This window comes from Pseudophryne corroboree, chromosome 2 (assembly GCF_028390025.1).
Source record: "Pseudophryne corroboree isolate aPseCor3 chromosome 2, aPseCor3.hap2, whole genome shotgun sequence".
NCBI classification, from domain to species: domain Eukaryota; kingdom Metazoa; phylum Chordata; class Amphibia; order Anura; family Myobatrachidae; genus Pseudophryne; species Pseudophryne corroboree.
In genome coordinates this window covers 454,479,039-454,493,215 of record NC_086445.1, presented here as the reverse complement: position 1 = coordinate 454,493,215, position 14,177 = coordinate 454,479,039, and the positions used below count along the sequence as shown (strand labels likewise).

The 14,177-nt window shown below is 45.9% G+C and overlaps 1 protein-coding gene across 8 annotated transcripts in view; it reads right to left on the bottom strand.

Moving 5' to 3' along the window:
- The window catches only part of LOC135027842 (uncharacterized), a 1,366,020-nt gene that overhangs the window by 907,799 nt on the left and 444,044 nt on the right, over window positions 1–14,177 (bottom strand). For all 8 annotated transcript variants that reach the window (XR_010224289.1, XM_063953746.1, XM_063953745.1 and 5 more), the window contains exons 45-46: window positions 9,649–9,753; window positions 9,458–9,556 (exon numbers count right to left, since the gene is read on the bottom strand). Coding sequence is in view for 7 of the 8 variants with exons in the window: in XM_063953746.1 (XP_063809816.1) it covers window positions 9,458–9,556; window positions 9,649–9,753 (204 nt within the window). In the remaining variant the exon portion in view is untranslated. The remainder of the gene's footprint in view (window positions 1–9,457; window positions 9,557–9,648; window positions 9,754–14,177) is intronic.

Here is a 14,177-nt window from a genome sequence, read left to right as displayed (position 1 = left end):
GCAAGCGGTGGGCCCAGGTGCAACAAAATGCTTTGGGCCCCCCATCCAAGTACACCCCATGGGCAGTGCGCGCCGTAGGCGCGCGCGCAAAAATACATAGTGGCGTGGCTTCGTGGGGAAGGGGTGTGTCCACAAAATAATACCAATTCATAAAACGGTGCACAGTAGTCTCCATTCTTCAAATTACGCCGCACAGTAGCACCACTACACCAGGTAGAGACCCTTTTACTCCTTACAGCGAACAGATTCCCCTTTTTACACATAACGGCAGACAGCGTGCACTTTTTACACATAACGGCAGACAGCGTGCCCTCGTTACACATAGCGGCAGACAGCATACACTTTTTACACAATGGCAGACAGCGTACCCTCGTTACACATAGCGGCAGACAGCGTGCCCTCGTTACACATAGCGGCAGACAGCGTGCACTTTTTACACATTACGGCAGGCAGCGTCCCCATTTTACACATTACGGCAGACAGCGTCCCCATTTTACACATTACGGCAGACACCATACACTTTTACACATAACGGCAGATAGCGTGCCCTTTTTACACATTACGGCAGGCAGATTCTACCTTTTTACACATAGCGGCAGGCAGATTCCCCATTTTTACATTGCGGCATGCAGATTCCCCATTTTTATACATAGCGGCAGGCAGTCCCCCCTTTTTACACATTGCGGCAGGCAGTCCCAACAAATAAAAAAAGAAATTACCTGCTTGTTGCCAGGGGTTTCATGCACTTGGTTCCATGCACAGTGCCAGGATGTCATGCTCGTTGCCAGGGGTTTCATGCACTGGGTGTCATGCTCGTTGCTAGTGGGTAGTGCTTGTTGCTAGGGCCGTGCTCCCAGTGCCACATATGCTCCCAGTGCCAGATATTCCCCCACAGTGCCAGGTATATGCACCCAGTGCCAGATATTCTCCCACAGTGCCAGATATTCCCCCCCAGTGCCAGGTATATGCCCCCAGTGCCAGGTACATGCCCCCCCAGTGCCAGTTATATGCCCCCAGTGCCAGGTATATGCCCCCAGTGCCAGATATTCCCCCCCAGTGCCTGCTTCCCCCCCAGTGCCAGGTATATGCCCCCAGTGCCGGGTATATGCCCCCCCAGTGCCAGATATTCTCCCACAGTGCCAGATATTCCCCCCCAGTGCCAGGTATATGCCCCCAGTGCCAGATATTCCCCCCCAGTGCCAGGTATATGCCCCCAGTGCCGGGTATATGCCCCCCCAGTGCCAGATATTCTCCCACAGTGCCAGATATTCCCCCCCAGTGCCAGGTATATGCCCCCAGTGCCAGGTATATGCCCCCAGTGCCAGGTACATGCTCCCCCAGTGCCAGTTATATGCTCCCAGTGCCAGGTATATGCCCCCCCAGTGCCAGATATTCTCCCACAGTGCCAGATATTCCCCCCCAGTGCCAGGTATATGCCCCCAGTGCCAGGTATATGCCCCCAGTGCCAGGTACATGCTCCCCCAGTGCCAGTTATATGCTCCCAGTGCCAGGTATATGCCCCCCCAGTGCCAGATATTCTCCCACAGTGCCAGATATTCCCCCCCAGTGCCAGGTATATGCCCCCCCAGTGCAAGGTATATGTCCCCAGTGCCAGGTATATGTCCCCAGTGCCAGATCTGTCCCCAGTGCCAGGTATATGCCCCCAGTGCCGGGTATATGCCCCCCCAGTGCCAGATATTCTCCCACAGTGCCAGGTATATGCCCCCAGTGCCAGGTATATGCCCCCAGTGCCAGGTATATGCCCCCAGTGCCAGGTACATGCTCCCCCAGTGCCAGTTATATGCTCCCAGTGCCAGGTATATGCCCCCCCCCAGTGCCAGATATTCTCCCACAGTGCCAGATATTCCCCCCCAGTGCCAGGTATATGCCCCCAGTGCCAGGTATATGCCCCCAGTGCCAGGTACATGCTCCCCCAGTGCCAGTTATATGCTCCCAGTGCCAGGTATATGCCCCCCCAGTGCCAGATATTCTCCCACAGTGCCAGATATTCCCCCCCAGTGCCAGGTATATGCCCCCCCAGTGCAAGGTATATGTCCCCAGTGCCAGGTATATGTCCCCAGTGCCAGGTATATGTCCCCAGTGCCAGATCTGTCCCCCCAGTGCCAGGTATATGTCCCCAGTGCCAGATCTGTCCCCCCAGTGCCAGGTATATGTCCCCAGTGCCAGATCTGTCCCCCCAGTGCCAGGTATATGTCCCCAGTGCCAGATCTGTCCCCCCAGTGCCAGGTATATGTCCCCAGTGCCAGATCTGTCCCCCCAGTGCCAGGTATATGTCCCCAGTGCCAGATCTGTCCCCCCAGTGCCTGCTCCCCCGGTCCCCCCTCCCCCCCCTATGTGTTGGAGGGACACGAGCGCATCGCGCGTCTCTCCTGTGTCCCTCCTGGCTCTCCCCCGCTGGTCTAATGAAGCATGTGCCGTTCGTGAGCCAATCAGAGCTCACGAACGGCACATGCTTCCTTAGAGCGGCCGGGGGAGAGCCAGGAGGGACACAGAGAGACGCGCGATGCGCTCGTGTCCCTCCAACACATAGGGGGGGGGCCGGGGGAGCAGGGGAGCAGCAAGGAGGGAGAGGAGAACGCAGATTGACATGCGGACTCTCGTCCGCATGTCAATCTGTTCTAAATGGCGGCTGTGGGCCCCTGAGTGCGGCGGGGCCCCAGTGCAATGCACTGCCTGCCCCGCCAGTAGTTCCGCCCCTGGGTTCCTGACTAGCTCGGATAACTCCCTGGCTTTCTCCTCCGGGAGAAACACCTTTTTCTGGACTGTGTCCAGAATCATCCCTAGGAACAGCAGACGTGTCGTCGGAAACAACTGCGGTTTTGGAATATTTAGAATCCACCCGTGCTGTCGTAGAACTACTTGAGATAGTGCTACTCCGACCTCCAACTGTTCTCTGGACCTTGCTCTTATCAGGAGGTCGTCCATTTTCTTCGAAGAAGAATCATCATTTCGGGCATTACCTTGGTAAAGACCCGGAGTGCCGTGGACAATCCAAACGGCAGCGTCTGAAACTGATAGTGACAGTTCTGTACCACGAACCTGAGATACCCTTGGTGAGAAGGGCAAATTGGGACATGGAGGTAAGCATCCCTGATGTCCCGGGACACCATATAGTCCCCTTCTTCCTGGTTCGCTATCACTGCTCTGAGTGACTCCATCTTGATTTGAACCTTTGTAAGTGTTCAAATATTTCAGATTTAGAATAGGTCTCACCGAGCCTTCTGGTTTCAGTACCACAATATAGTGTGGAATAATACCCCTTTCCTTGTTGTAGGAGGGTTACTTTGATTATCACCTGCTGGGAATACAGCTTGTGAATTGTTTCCAATACTGCCTCCCTGTCGGAGGGAGACGTTGGTAAAGCAGACTTCAGGAACCTGCGAGGGGAAACGTCTCGACTTTCCAATCTGTACCCCTGGGATACTACTTGTAGGATCCAGGGGTCCTGTACGGCTCCAGCGTCATGCTGAGAACTTGGCAGAAGCGGTGGAAGGCTTCTGTTCCTGGGAATGGGCTGCCTGCTGCAGTCTTCTTCCCTTTCCTCTATCCCTGGGCAGATATGCTTATGGGGACGAAAGGACTGAGGCTGAAAAGACGGTGTCTTTTTCTGCATAGATGTGACTTAGGGTAAAAACGGTGGATTTCCCAGCAGTTGCCGTGGCCACCAGGTCCGATGGACCGACCCCAAATAACTCCTCCCCTTTATACGGCAATACATCTTTGTGCCGTTTGGAATCTGCATCACCTGACCACTGTCGTGTCCATAAACATCTTTTGGCAGATATGGACATCGCACTTACTCTTGATGCCAGAGTGCAAATATCCCTCTGTGCATCTCGCATATATAGAAATGCATTCTTTAAATGCTCTATAGTAAATAAAATACTGTCCCTGTCAAGGGTATCAATATTTTCAGTCAGGGAATCCGACCAAGCCACCCCCGCGCTGCACATCCAGGCTGAGGCGATCGCTGGTCGCAGTATAACACCAGTATGTGTGTATATACTTTTTAGGATATTTTCCAGCCTCCTATCAGCTGGCTCCTTGAGGGCGGCCGTATCTGGAGACGGTATCGCCACTTGTTTTGATAAGCGTGTGAGCGCCTTATCCACCCTAAGGGGTGTTTCCCAACGCGCCCTAACTTCTGGCGGGAAAGGGTATACCGCCAATAATTTTCTATCGGGGGAACCCCGCGCCTCATCACACACTTCATTTAATTTATCTGATTCAGGAAAAACTATAGGTAGTTTTTCCACACCCCACATAATACCCTTTTTTGTGGTACTTGTAGTATCAGAAATATGTAACACCTCCTTCATTGCCCTTAACAAGTAACGTGTGGCCCTAAAGGAAAATACGTTTGTTTCTTCACCGTCGACACTGGAGTCAGTGTCCGTGTCTGTGTCTGTGTCGACCGACTGAGGTAAAATGGGCATTATAACGTCCCTGACGGTGTTTTAGACGCCTGGACAGATACTAATATGTTTGCCGGCCGTCTCATGTCGTCAACCGACTTGCAGCGTGTTGACATTATCACGTAATTCCTTAAATAAGCCATCTATTCCGGTGTCGACTCCCTAGAGAGTGACATCACCATTACAGGCAATTTGCTCCGCCTCCCAACATCGTCCTCATACATGTCGACACACACGTACCGACACACAGCACACACACAGGGAATGCTCTGATAGAGGACAGGACCCACTAGCCCTTTGGGGATACAGAGGGAGAGTTTGCCAGCACACACCAAAAACGCTATAATTATACAGGGACAACCTTTATATAAGTGCTTTTCCCTTATAGCATTTTAATATATGTAGTCATATCGCCAAATCAGTGCCCCCCCTCTCTGTTTTAACCCTGTTTCTGTAGTGCAGTGCAGGGGAGAGCCTGGGAGCCTTCCCACCAGCATTTCTGTGAGGGAAAATGGCGCTGTGTGCTGAGGAGAATAGGCCCCGCCCCCTTTTCGGCGGGCTTCTTCTTCCGTTTTTCTGAGACCTGGCAGGGGTTAAATACATCCATATAGCCCCCAGGGGCTATATGTGATGTATTTTTAGCCAGAATAAGGTACTATCATTGCTGCCCAGGGCGCCCCCCCCAGCACCCTGCACCCTCAGTGACCGCTGTTATGAAGTGTGCTGACAACAATGGCGCACAGCTGCAGTGCTGTGCGCTACCTTATGAAGACTGAAAAGTCTTCTGCCGCCGGTTTCTGGACCTCTTCATTTTTCGGCATCTGCAAGGGGGTCGGCGGCGCGGCTCCGGGACGAACCCCAGGGTGAGACCTGTGTTCCGACTCCCTCTGGAGCTAATGGTGTCCAGTAGCCTAAGAAGCCAATCCATCCTGCACGCAGGTGAGTTCACTTCTCTCCCCTAAGTCCCTCGATGCAGTGAGCCTGTTGCCAGCAGGACTCACTGAAAATAAAAAAACTAACAAAACTTTTACTCTAAGCAGCTCTTTAGGAGAGCCACCTAGATTGCACCCTTCTCGGCCGGGCACAAAAATCTAACTGAGGCTTGGAGGAGGGTCATAGGGGGAGGAGCCAGTGCACACCACCTGATCCTAAAGCTTTTACTTTTGTGCCCTGTCTCCTGCGGAGCCGCTATTCCCCATGGTCCTGACGGAGTCCCCAGCATCCACTAGGACGTTAGAGAAATGGACCTAATGCCAATATATCTTTACCTGCAGAATATATTACAGCAATACAGGTTTCTATCAGTACATCACTGTATCAGCAATAGTTATATTAATGATCAAAATGAACAATCTCTTTGATATAGGATCTGTTTTTTAGTCTCTCTACTTGAACTGCTGGCAGTATACCTGTGGCTTTCCCTCCATCCACATGATAGACATAGTATTTTTTTATTTACAACATGCATATTTTGAATCCTTAGAGCAGGCATGTCCAAACTGCGGCCCTCCAGCTGTTGAGAAACTACATATCCCAGCATGCCCTGACACAGCTTTAACATTCTCTGACGGCAAAACTCTGTCATGGCATGCTGGGATATATAGTTTCACAACAGCTGGAGGGCTGCAGTTTGGACATGCCTGCCTTAGAGATCATTCACATAGATAACACTGCTGGAAAACTAGTCCAGAAACCTAGAATGAAGTACTATCTGCTAGAGAGGTCAATAAATCAGCCAATCAGAAGTGTTTAGCTAGTGCTGCAGGTATCATCACCATTAGCATTTCATATACTGTATATGCAGCAGCCTTGCCGTACTCACAAGAGATAAGGCTCCTAAAAGGATATCTGGGGTTGTGGCGTAATTGGGTTAAAGAGGCAGCATTGCTAAGAAACGTACAAGTCTAGATACTGTATAGACACATTTTGCTGCGCATGAGCAGTACAGAAAAGCGTTTTTTCACACCACAAAAGGTAACATACAAGAAAATATGTCCCTATGAATAATCTACATACACTAAAATGTGCATGAATTTGTTGAGTAGGTGCATTAGGGGCAATATACACTTATTCTTAAAAAATCAGATTTAAGCTGCATATACACGATAAGATTATTAGTCCAATCTTTCTGGTTGGAACAAAAATCTAGTTTTGTATAGGAGCAAATGACAATTGACCATTTACTCCTAAACACTGGAAAACAGACAAAAAAGGGCATTCAGACAAAATTGTTAAATCCATTTGATTTAACCAAATTATCTGAATGTCCATTTTTACCTATTTACCGGCTTTTGGGAGCAAATACTTGATTGTCATTTGTTCCCATAGATTACCAGATTTTTGCGCCAACCAGAAATATTTTTTGGTAATACCAACTGATTTGTAACTTACTAAACCTTTGAGGCAGTTTAAATCGGATCCTTTTCAGTCATTTAAATACTGTAAATCCATTTGCTACATGCTGTATGGCCACAATTATATTCTGCGAGTTAGGCCCAATGTGTATATACTGCATATGAATCCATAAACCAATTTATTTAGAAAAAGAAAATGTCTGCCACTTGAAAGAAGGGCAACCCAAACGTCCCCTTAGTTTTAGGAGCTATATAAAAAATTTGATTATATTAAAAAAAAAAAAAAATCAAGTTACAAATGAATACACATGCAGTCGGCACATAACTTTCTGTACTATCCATATGCATTGTTCTGAGATTATTTTTTAATCTATTATCATAAAATTGGAGCCTGATTAAATTAGGTCATCATTGCATGATAACCTAATTGCAGCTATGGCACATGCATGTCACACCTGATTGTGTTCACTCTAGATGCAGGATGCTGATCAGGGAGGAGGACATATTATACACAAATTGCACATGTATAGCTACTGTAGTGATACATCGTATCTAAATTAAATCCATCAAATTAAAATGTGCCCTCCTTACTGGTCAGCACCTACACCTAGAATAAACACTACCTAACGTGTGCGGTACGTTCCCCAGCTTCCACTGTGTGTGTACATTAGGTGTGACCAGGGCCGGTTCTGGCGCTCTGTGCGCCCCGGGCGGCAATAGGGGGCGTGGCTTCATACAGGGGGCGTGGTCATTTACGCCCCCTGTACAGACTGAAATGATGTGCGGTGCGCGATGACGTCATCGCGCACCACACAGTAAAGGACCTCTCCACGAAGGGAAACTAGACGCGTACGCGTCTAGTTTCCCTTCACAGCGGCAGCGGGGGGGGGGGGGGGGGGCAGCGGCCAGCGGCAGCAAGGGGGCAGCGGGGGGCACACAGCAGCAGCGGATCTTGCCGCTGTGAAGGGAAACTAGACGCGTAGCGTCTAGTTCCCTTCGTGAAGAGGACCTTTGCTGTGCGGTGCGCGATGACGTCATCGCGCACCGCACAGTAAAGGACCTCTCCACGCGTACGCGTCTAGTTTCCCTTCACAGCGGCAGCGGGGGGGGGGGGGCAGCGGCCAGCGGCAGCAAGGGGGCAGCGGGGGGCACACAGCAGCAGCGGATCTTGCCCTGGTGCGGCACCCTCCGGATGGCACCCTGTGCCCTCCGGAAGGCGGCGCCCCGGGCAAAAGTCCTGCTTGCCCGTGGCAAGATCCGCTACTGGGTGTGACATGAGTACATGCACCAGCAGAGGAAAAGACTGGGGTCAGAAAATCTGCATTTGAAGACACAGACCCTGGCCTTTGCACCCTCACCCCCACCCTGTTTTCAGAAACACTGGCCATCCCCGCCCCAGTCCTGTCCCCAAATGGCTGCAGCTTATCCCTGCGAGTTACTTACCTGGCAGTTTTGAGGAGTCTCTCACATTTGTGAAAGGTTCCTTCAGGTAATCTGAGCCAAAGCCAGTCAGAGGCTGCAGGAGATGGATCAGAAAATCTCTCCCCTGCCAGTGAGCCTCCATAGGTGTAAAACGGTTTACCCAATCTGAAGATGGTGTAAAGCAGCGGCTAGGAACCTTTGGCCCTCCAGCTGCTGTTGAACTATACATCCCGCATGACCTGCAACAGTTTTACAATGGCCACATTCCAAAACTGTAGCAGGGCATGCTGGTATGTGTAGTTCAAGAACAGCTGGAGGGACAAATGTTTCCCGCCCCTTGCGTAAAGTAATGGCACCAGAGGGGTCAGATCATAGTCTACACTGATTATAATGGGGACTGCGATCTTCAGTGCTAATTGGCTTTCTGCAGAAGGTTTCTGTGAAATCTCCTGCATTAGGCTATTAGTACATAGCAACAATTCATAAAATTACACAGAAGTTGCAGTTTCTACATAATTTTATGGGAAAAAATGCTTGATAAATAGACCCTATAGATCTGTATTATAAGATTCAAAGGGGGAGATTCAAATGTTTGAAAAGTCAGTTGGGAGTCTGTTTTTTCCTATCTAATAGACAGGAAAAAATAGACTCCCAACTGGCTTTTCAAACATTTGAATCTCCCCCAAATTGCCTACTGGTTCCAAAATCTTTCTGTTTTAATCCTAAATTCTATATATTTTACAATATATTACAATTTTAATTGTTTGTGGCATTCTTTGGTAGGTTGCACACATAATGGTGCCTTGTGAGAGGGTGTATGTGTGTGCAGCGCCTGAGCATTACTCACTGCCACTCTGTGCCAGCCTCACCTTCGAACAAGGACATCACATCATGGGACGGGTCCAGCGGCAGTAGAAAGAAGAGAGATACACACTGCAGGGTGCATGCCTGTAGTGTCCATTGGACAGTCCAGGCAGCACTGAAGCTGCTCTACTGGCCACAGGGTGCTGTTCCAGGAATACAGCTAGCCAGATGCAGGGGATATGCGTCAGTAATGATGGGTGACTCCGTCTGGGTCTATGAACCAAAGCTATGTTGTCTATGATGCCATTAATAGGACTGAACAAACTTTTTGTGACTGGACAGTAATGTCCACTTATTCCATTGCAAAGCTTATAGGAATAACATGCAATCAATAGTTTAAGATGAAACAAAATATATCACTAGAACTAAAATACCACTTACCTTGGGTACCACTATGGTATTTATGCAGAGATTTTAGAATACTGCCTGCTTCTTCAAGGAGATTGCTGAGCTCTGGAATTGATAAACCCCGACATGTCCCTTGACACAAAATGAATAAACACATAAATAAAAACTATTATTAAAGAAGAGTTCAAGCAAAATCTGTTTAGCTTTCTTAAAACAGTTCTTACCATTTTCAGATGACCCAGATCCTGTAAGTTCTTCTCTACATAACTTTCCAAATGAATGCAGAATGGTAGACAGCTTTTGAGCCAGGTAAGCTACATGTGAAAAACCTATATAAGAGGGAAATAAGTTATTATTATGGCCCTCATTCAGTAAGCATCACTATAGCGATACAACCACATAATGCCGGATTTCTGTGTAGTGTGCAGAGTGCAATCTACGCATGTGTGGGTCGGCAAATGCGATCGCATTGCGTTGATGTGAACGCCTGTGCCTTCGCGGATCAGAGAGGTGGCATAGCCGGGGCGGGGCAGCTAAAACGGGGACAGTCGCTGCAACAGAATACATGGCCACCCTGCGCCTACCTTCACAGCCAGGCTGCATAGGCAGGGGGGGCATCCCTTAATCAGTGATGCGATCACAATTGAATTGCGATAGCATCGCTGGCGGGCATTTGCATGTTCGGTGGCCTTGCCCTGTGCTGGGCAGCCCCCAGCATGCGATAGCAAGCAGTTGCAGTTTTGCTAATTTAGGGGGGAATTCAGTTGTCCGCAATAACCCATTTTTTAGGCTTTTATTGTGATTCATGAAAACAGACCTATCCAATTAATTGTGAAAAATTACCAGCATTACTTCTCCATAGCTTTAATGCAAATTTATTTTCACTACCTCCTGAGCTGGTGAAAAGATGGAGAAAATCCCTATTTTAAAGGTAAAAATGGCAGGACTTGGTTCAGAACCAGTGGGACACCTCCATGAATGACTATTATGCACTTAGACGTTTTAATTAGCTTAATTGGGCCAATAATGACATGTCATTTATTTTGGTTGAAAAAAATGCAAATTGTGGTACAATGTATATTTTTAATACTGACTTAAAAAGAACCAAATATATACTAGTATCTTAAAATTATTATGTACCCCCAAATTTAAGTTGAGCATTTATTTTGCAGAAAACACTTGCTTTCTATAATTTTTCCACTGTTTTAGAAAATGTATATAGAAGCCATTTGACAAATTTTAAGAATTTTTTTTATCCTATGTTAGTTTTTTTTGGGGTACAGGCAGATTTCACCATTTTTACCTACACTTAATGCCAGTAGCGACAACACTAGTTATTGCAAGAATGCCATAGTACAGTGGTTTCCAAACTTTTTTGAATCACGGCGCCCTAGAGTATCAGAATTTTTTTTCACGGCACCCCTAGGCCAAAAATTTCTTATTGAGAAATTTAGAAAGAAATATTAAATGAAGTAGATTGTGTTTATATGTCATCCTTAGGCTCAATTGTGTGGTGAGGGACAAGATTTGCTTCTGTTTGTCCCCATATTTTATGACTGACAGCTACTAGCACTAGTTTTGCCTATTATATTGACCATAAATAATTTGAATTGGTCCTTGATCACCAATCCAAGGCACCCCTGCAAGTGTCCCGAGGCACCCCAGGGAGCCACGGCACACAGTTTGGGAACCACTGCCATAGTAGCTAATTTCTAATTGGATTGGGTGAAAAACTTGAGTGTGCATACTGGTGAAAAGCAGCATTTTCAGGCTATATGTGCAAAAAGTTCATCCGCAATAAATTACTGCATTCTGCGGACAAATTAATCCCCCCCTTAATCTCCAAATATTTGAGCTAATTTAGGTCAAGGGATCTGAAACCAAAATGTGTGTACCAAATATTCAAAACAGTTATTAATATTAATGATTAAATTATGAAAACTATGTAAATATTATTTTGTACAAGTACCAAAATTCTAAGGGAGAAGTAAATTCCTAGTGACCTAAAGACATCAAAGTGATATCCGGCTGTCGCTAATTTTCCCTTGTACCTCAAAAGGAAAAATGTACAAAAATACTGGTTGGAAAGTGCCTTCACCTAATGGAAATTAATATGAACTGAATTCCTCCCTGTTACACCTAAATTAATAAATAACTAATATTGTTATCAAAGAATTGTAAGTAATTAAAAGGGAATAAATTATAATGTAAGGATGGAACCATCGGTCCCAAAGCTGCTCCCAAATCTTATCTTGGTCTTGGGCAACAAAATGTTCTTAGCTATTACAGGAATACTTTCAATGTAACTCAAAAATATACAATAAATCTTATTCACATTATCTGATTCAATATAATATGTACATCCTATATAAACTTAATTTGTTTTCTTCTCGATTTACATAAACATAGTAACAGTATTCTATTTGGGGAGACAGATACAATTGATCAGTGTTGAACTATAAACAAACATCCGGAGTCTAAAACATGTCTGATTAATGCTCTACAAACATCATGAATCAATTCTCACTTGAAGCAATAGGCCAAATTATAATAATTACCCAAATTTGTTGACTAATTATTTTATCTCATGCTAGCCAAGTACATAGCACATTTGCTAATAGAGTCTTGAAGATTTATGAATGTTTGCCAAGACGTTCGCTCATACAAGAGATATCAAAACCCTTGGACTATGTTACTAGAAACCATTCTCTATGTACAATTGTGTAGAAGAAAATTACAAGCTAACTGATAAGGTCATTTCATCTTTTTAAATATGTTTTTTTAAAATATAATAATGGATGTACTTACCCACGAAGAACGAGTGATAGATCTACTTAATTAGAATGCTGAAAGATTTATTGGAATGCACTTCTATATCAGACATAGTAATACATTTCTATAATAAGATTGGATGGTGAAGTCAAAGCTGCTGTGTTTTCAGAAGAGCTAGCTGGTTTACATATCATATTAATCACAACAGATACAATTATACCCCTTTCAGACCGCCAGCTATAAACACAGGTTATTGGCACATGAACGCGCATAACCGGGTTCATGTGCGGTCTGAAAGTTGCCAGGGTTGAAATACTGGGTTGAGCGACCCAGTATTCCAACTAGGGTAGCGGGCAGGGTTCAACACGTGGCTCGCTGTGCGGTGTGAACGGGAGCCGGGTCGTTGCGATCCATTTCCCGTTCACTGTGTGTTGATGTGCGGTGCTCTTCATGCGCCAACCCCCCCTTCCCTGCCTCCATGCGCCAACCCCCCCCCCCCTCATGTGATCTCCATGCGCCAACCCCCCCCCCTCCCCGCCTCAGGCGGTCTGAAAGGGGTATTACTTTTTATTATTATTATCCCTCATTTCCTATATAAAGAGCTAAAGTTTATTCTCTATTGTAAGAAGTTTAAAAGTAAATCTAATTTAACTGTACAATGTATGCCATCTCCATTGATGGAGTATGACTGTACCTTCTTTATCCTTTATCTACATTATAACCCAGTGGTTTCCAAACTGGGTGCTGTGGCTCGTGGGGAGCCTCGGGGCACTTGCAGGGGTGCCCTGGGTTTATGGACCATTACCAATTCAAATTATTTATGGTCAATTTAATAGGCAAAACCAGTGTTTGGTGACAATCATAAAATATATGGACAAACAGAAATGAATCTTGTCCCTCACCACATCACTGAACCTAAGGATGACATATAAACACATTTTACTTTATGTTGTTTTTCTATAAGAAATTTCTGGCCTTGGGGTGCCATGAAAAAAATTCTAATACTCTAGGATGCCATGATTCAAAAAAGTTTGGGAACCACTGGTATTACCTATTCAGTTAGCTTACAGCAGGTGCATTGTTAAATTACAACATCCATGAGCTCTGAACTGTCCATCCACGCCGCAGCCATGTAATTCTTCTGTAACATTATGCAAAGTCCCACTGTAGGCATTTTATCATGCTGAGACACTAAGCTGTGACATTGAGAGAATCATACCTTGGAGATGCACATATTTTGGCAAGGTGACCAAAAAAATTGTCTGGATCTAATTTAGGGATGGACACTAGAATCCAAAGGTTAGCAAAAGTCAATGTTCCCAATACGATGGAATACATTTTCCATCAAATTGCTCACATAACAACCATAGATGGTTAAACCACTGAATGGTTTTGACACAATGTCTAGTAGATATCACATCACATGATTTGAGTCCAGCAACTATTCGATACCGGGTTTTCTCTAATTGTGGAAATATTTTGGTCATGTGTAGAGATGAGCGAAAACGTCAAAACTGTTCTCCAAAATACTGAGCTTGTTCTCTCACGCAAAACAGGGAGCACATGTTGGGATGTCTCATTATACCTTGACATAGCACACTAAACTGCATGACATAGGAGGACCTGATTGCTGGGTTGGGTGTGGTGGGGTGTGGAAGCGGGGGGGGGGGGAAAGGGATTGTGTCTCCAGGCAACTGGGCTGCAGCTCTGCCACTGCTTGCATATATACTGCACATCTACAGTATGTTATAAATATAAGGAAATGCAGTTAAAATATATTGCACTACTGAGGCAAGAAATATAACAAAGCGCTGTTTTAACTATACCCAAATGACCTTTAATAGGCTGGGTGGATAGCAGTAAGACAAAATTAACAAAATATATAAACAATGGGGTACATTTACTAAGATTCGTATTTTCCAAATTCATGTCCAAGTTCAATCACGAATGACATCGACAGTGTAAAATTGCAACTTTTTGA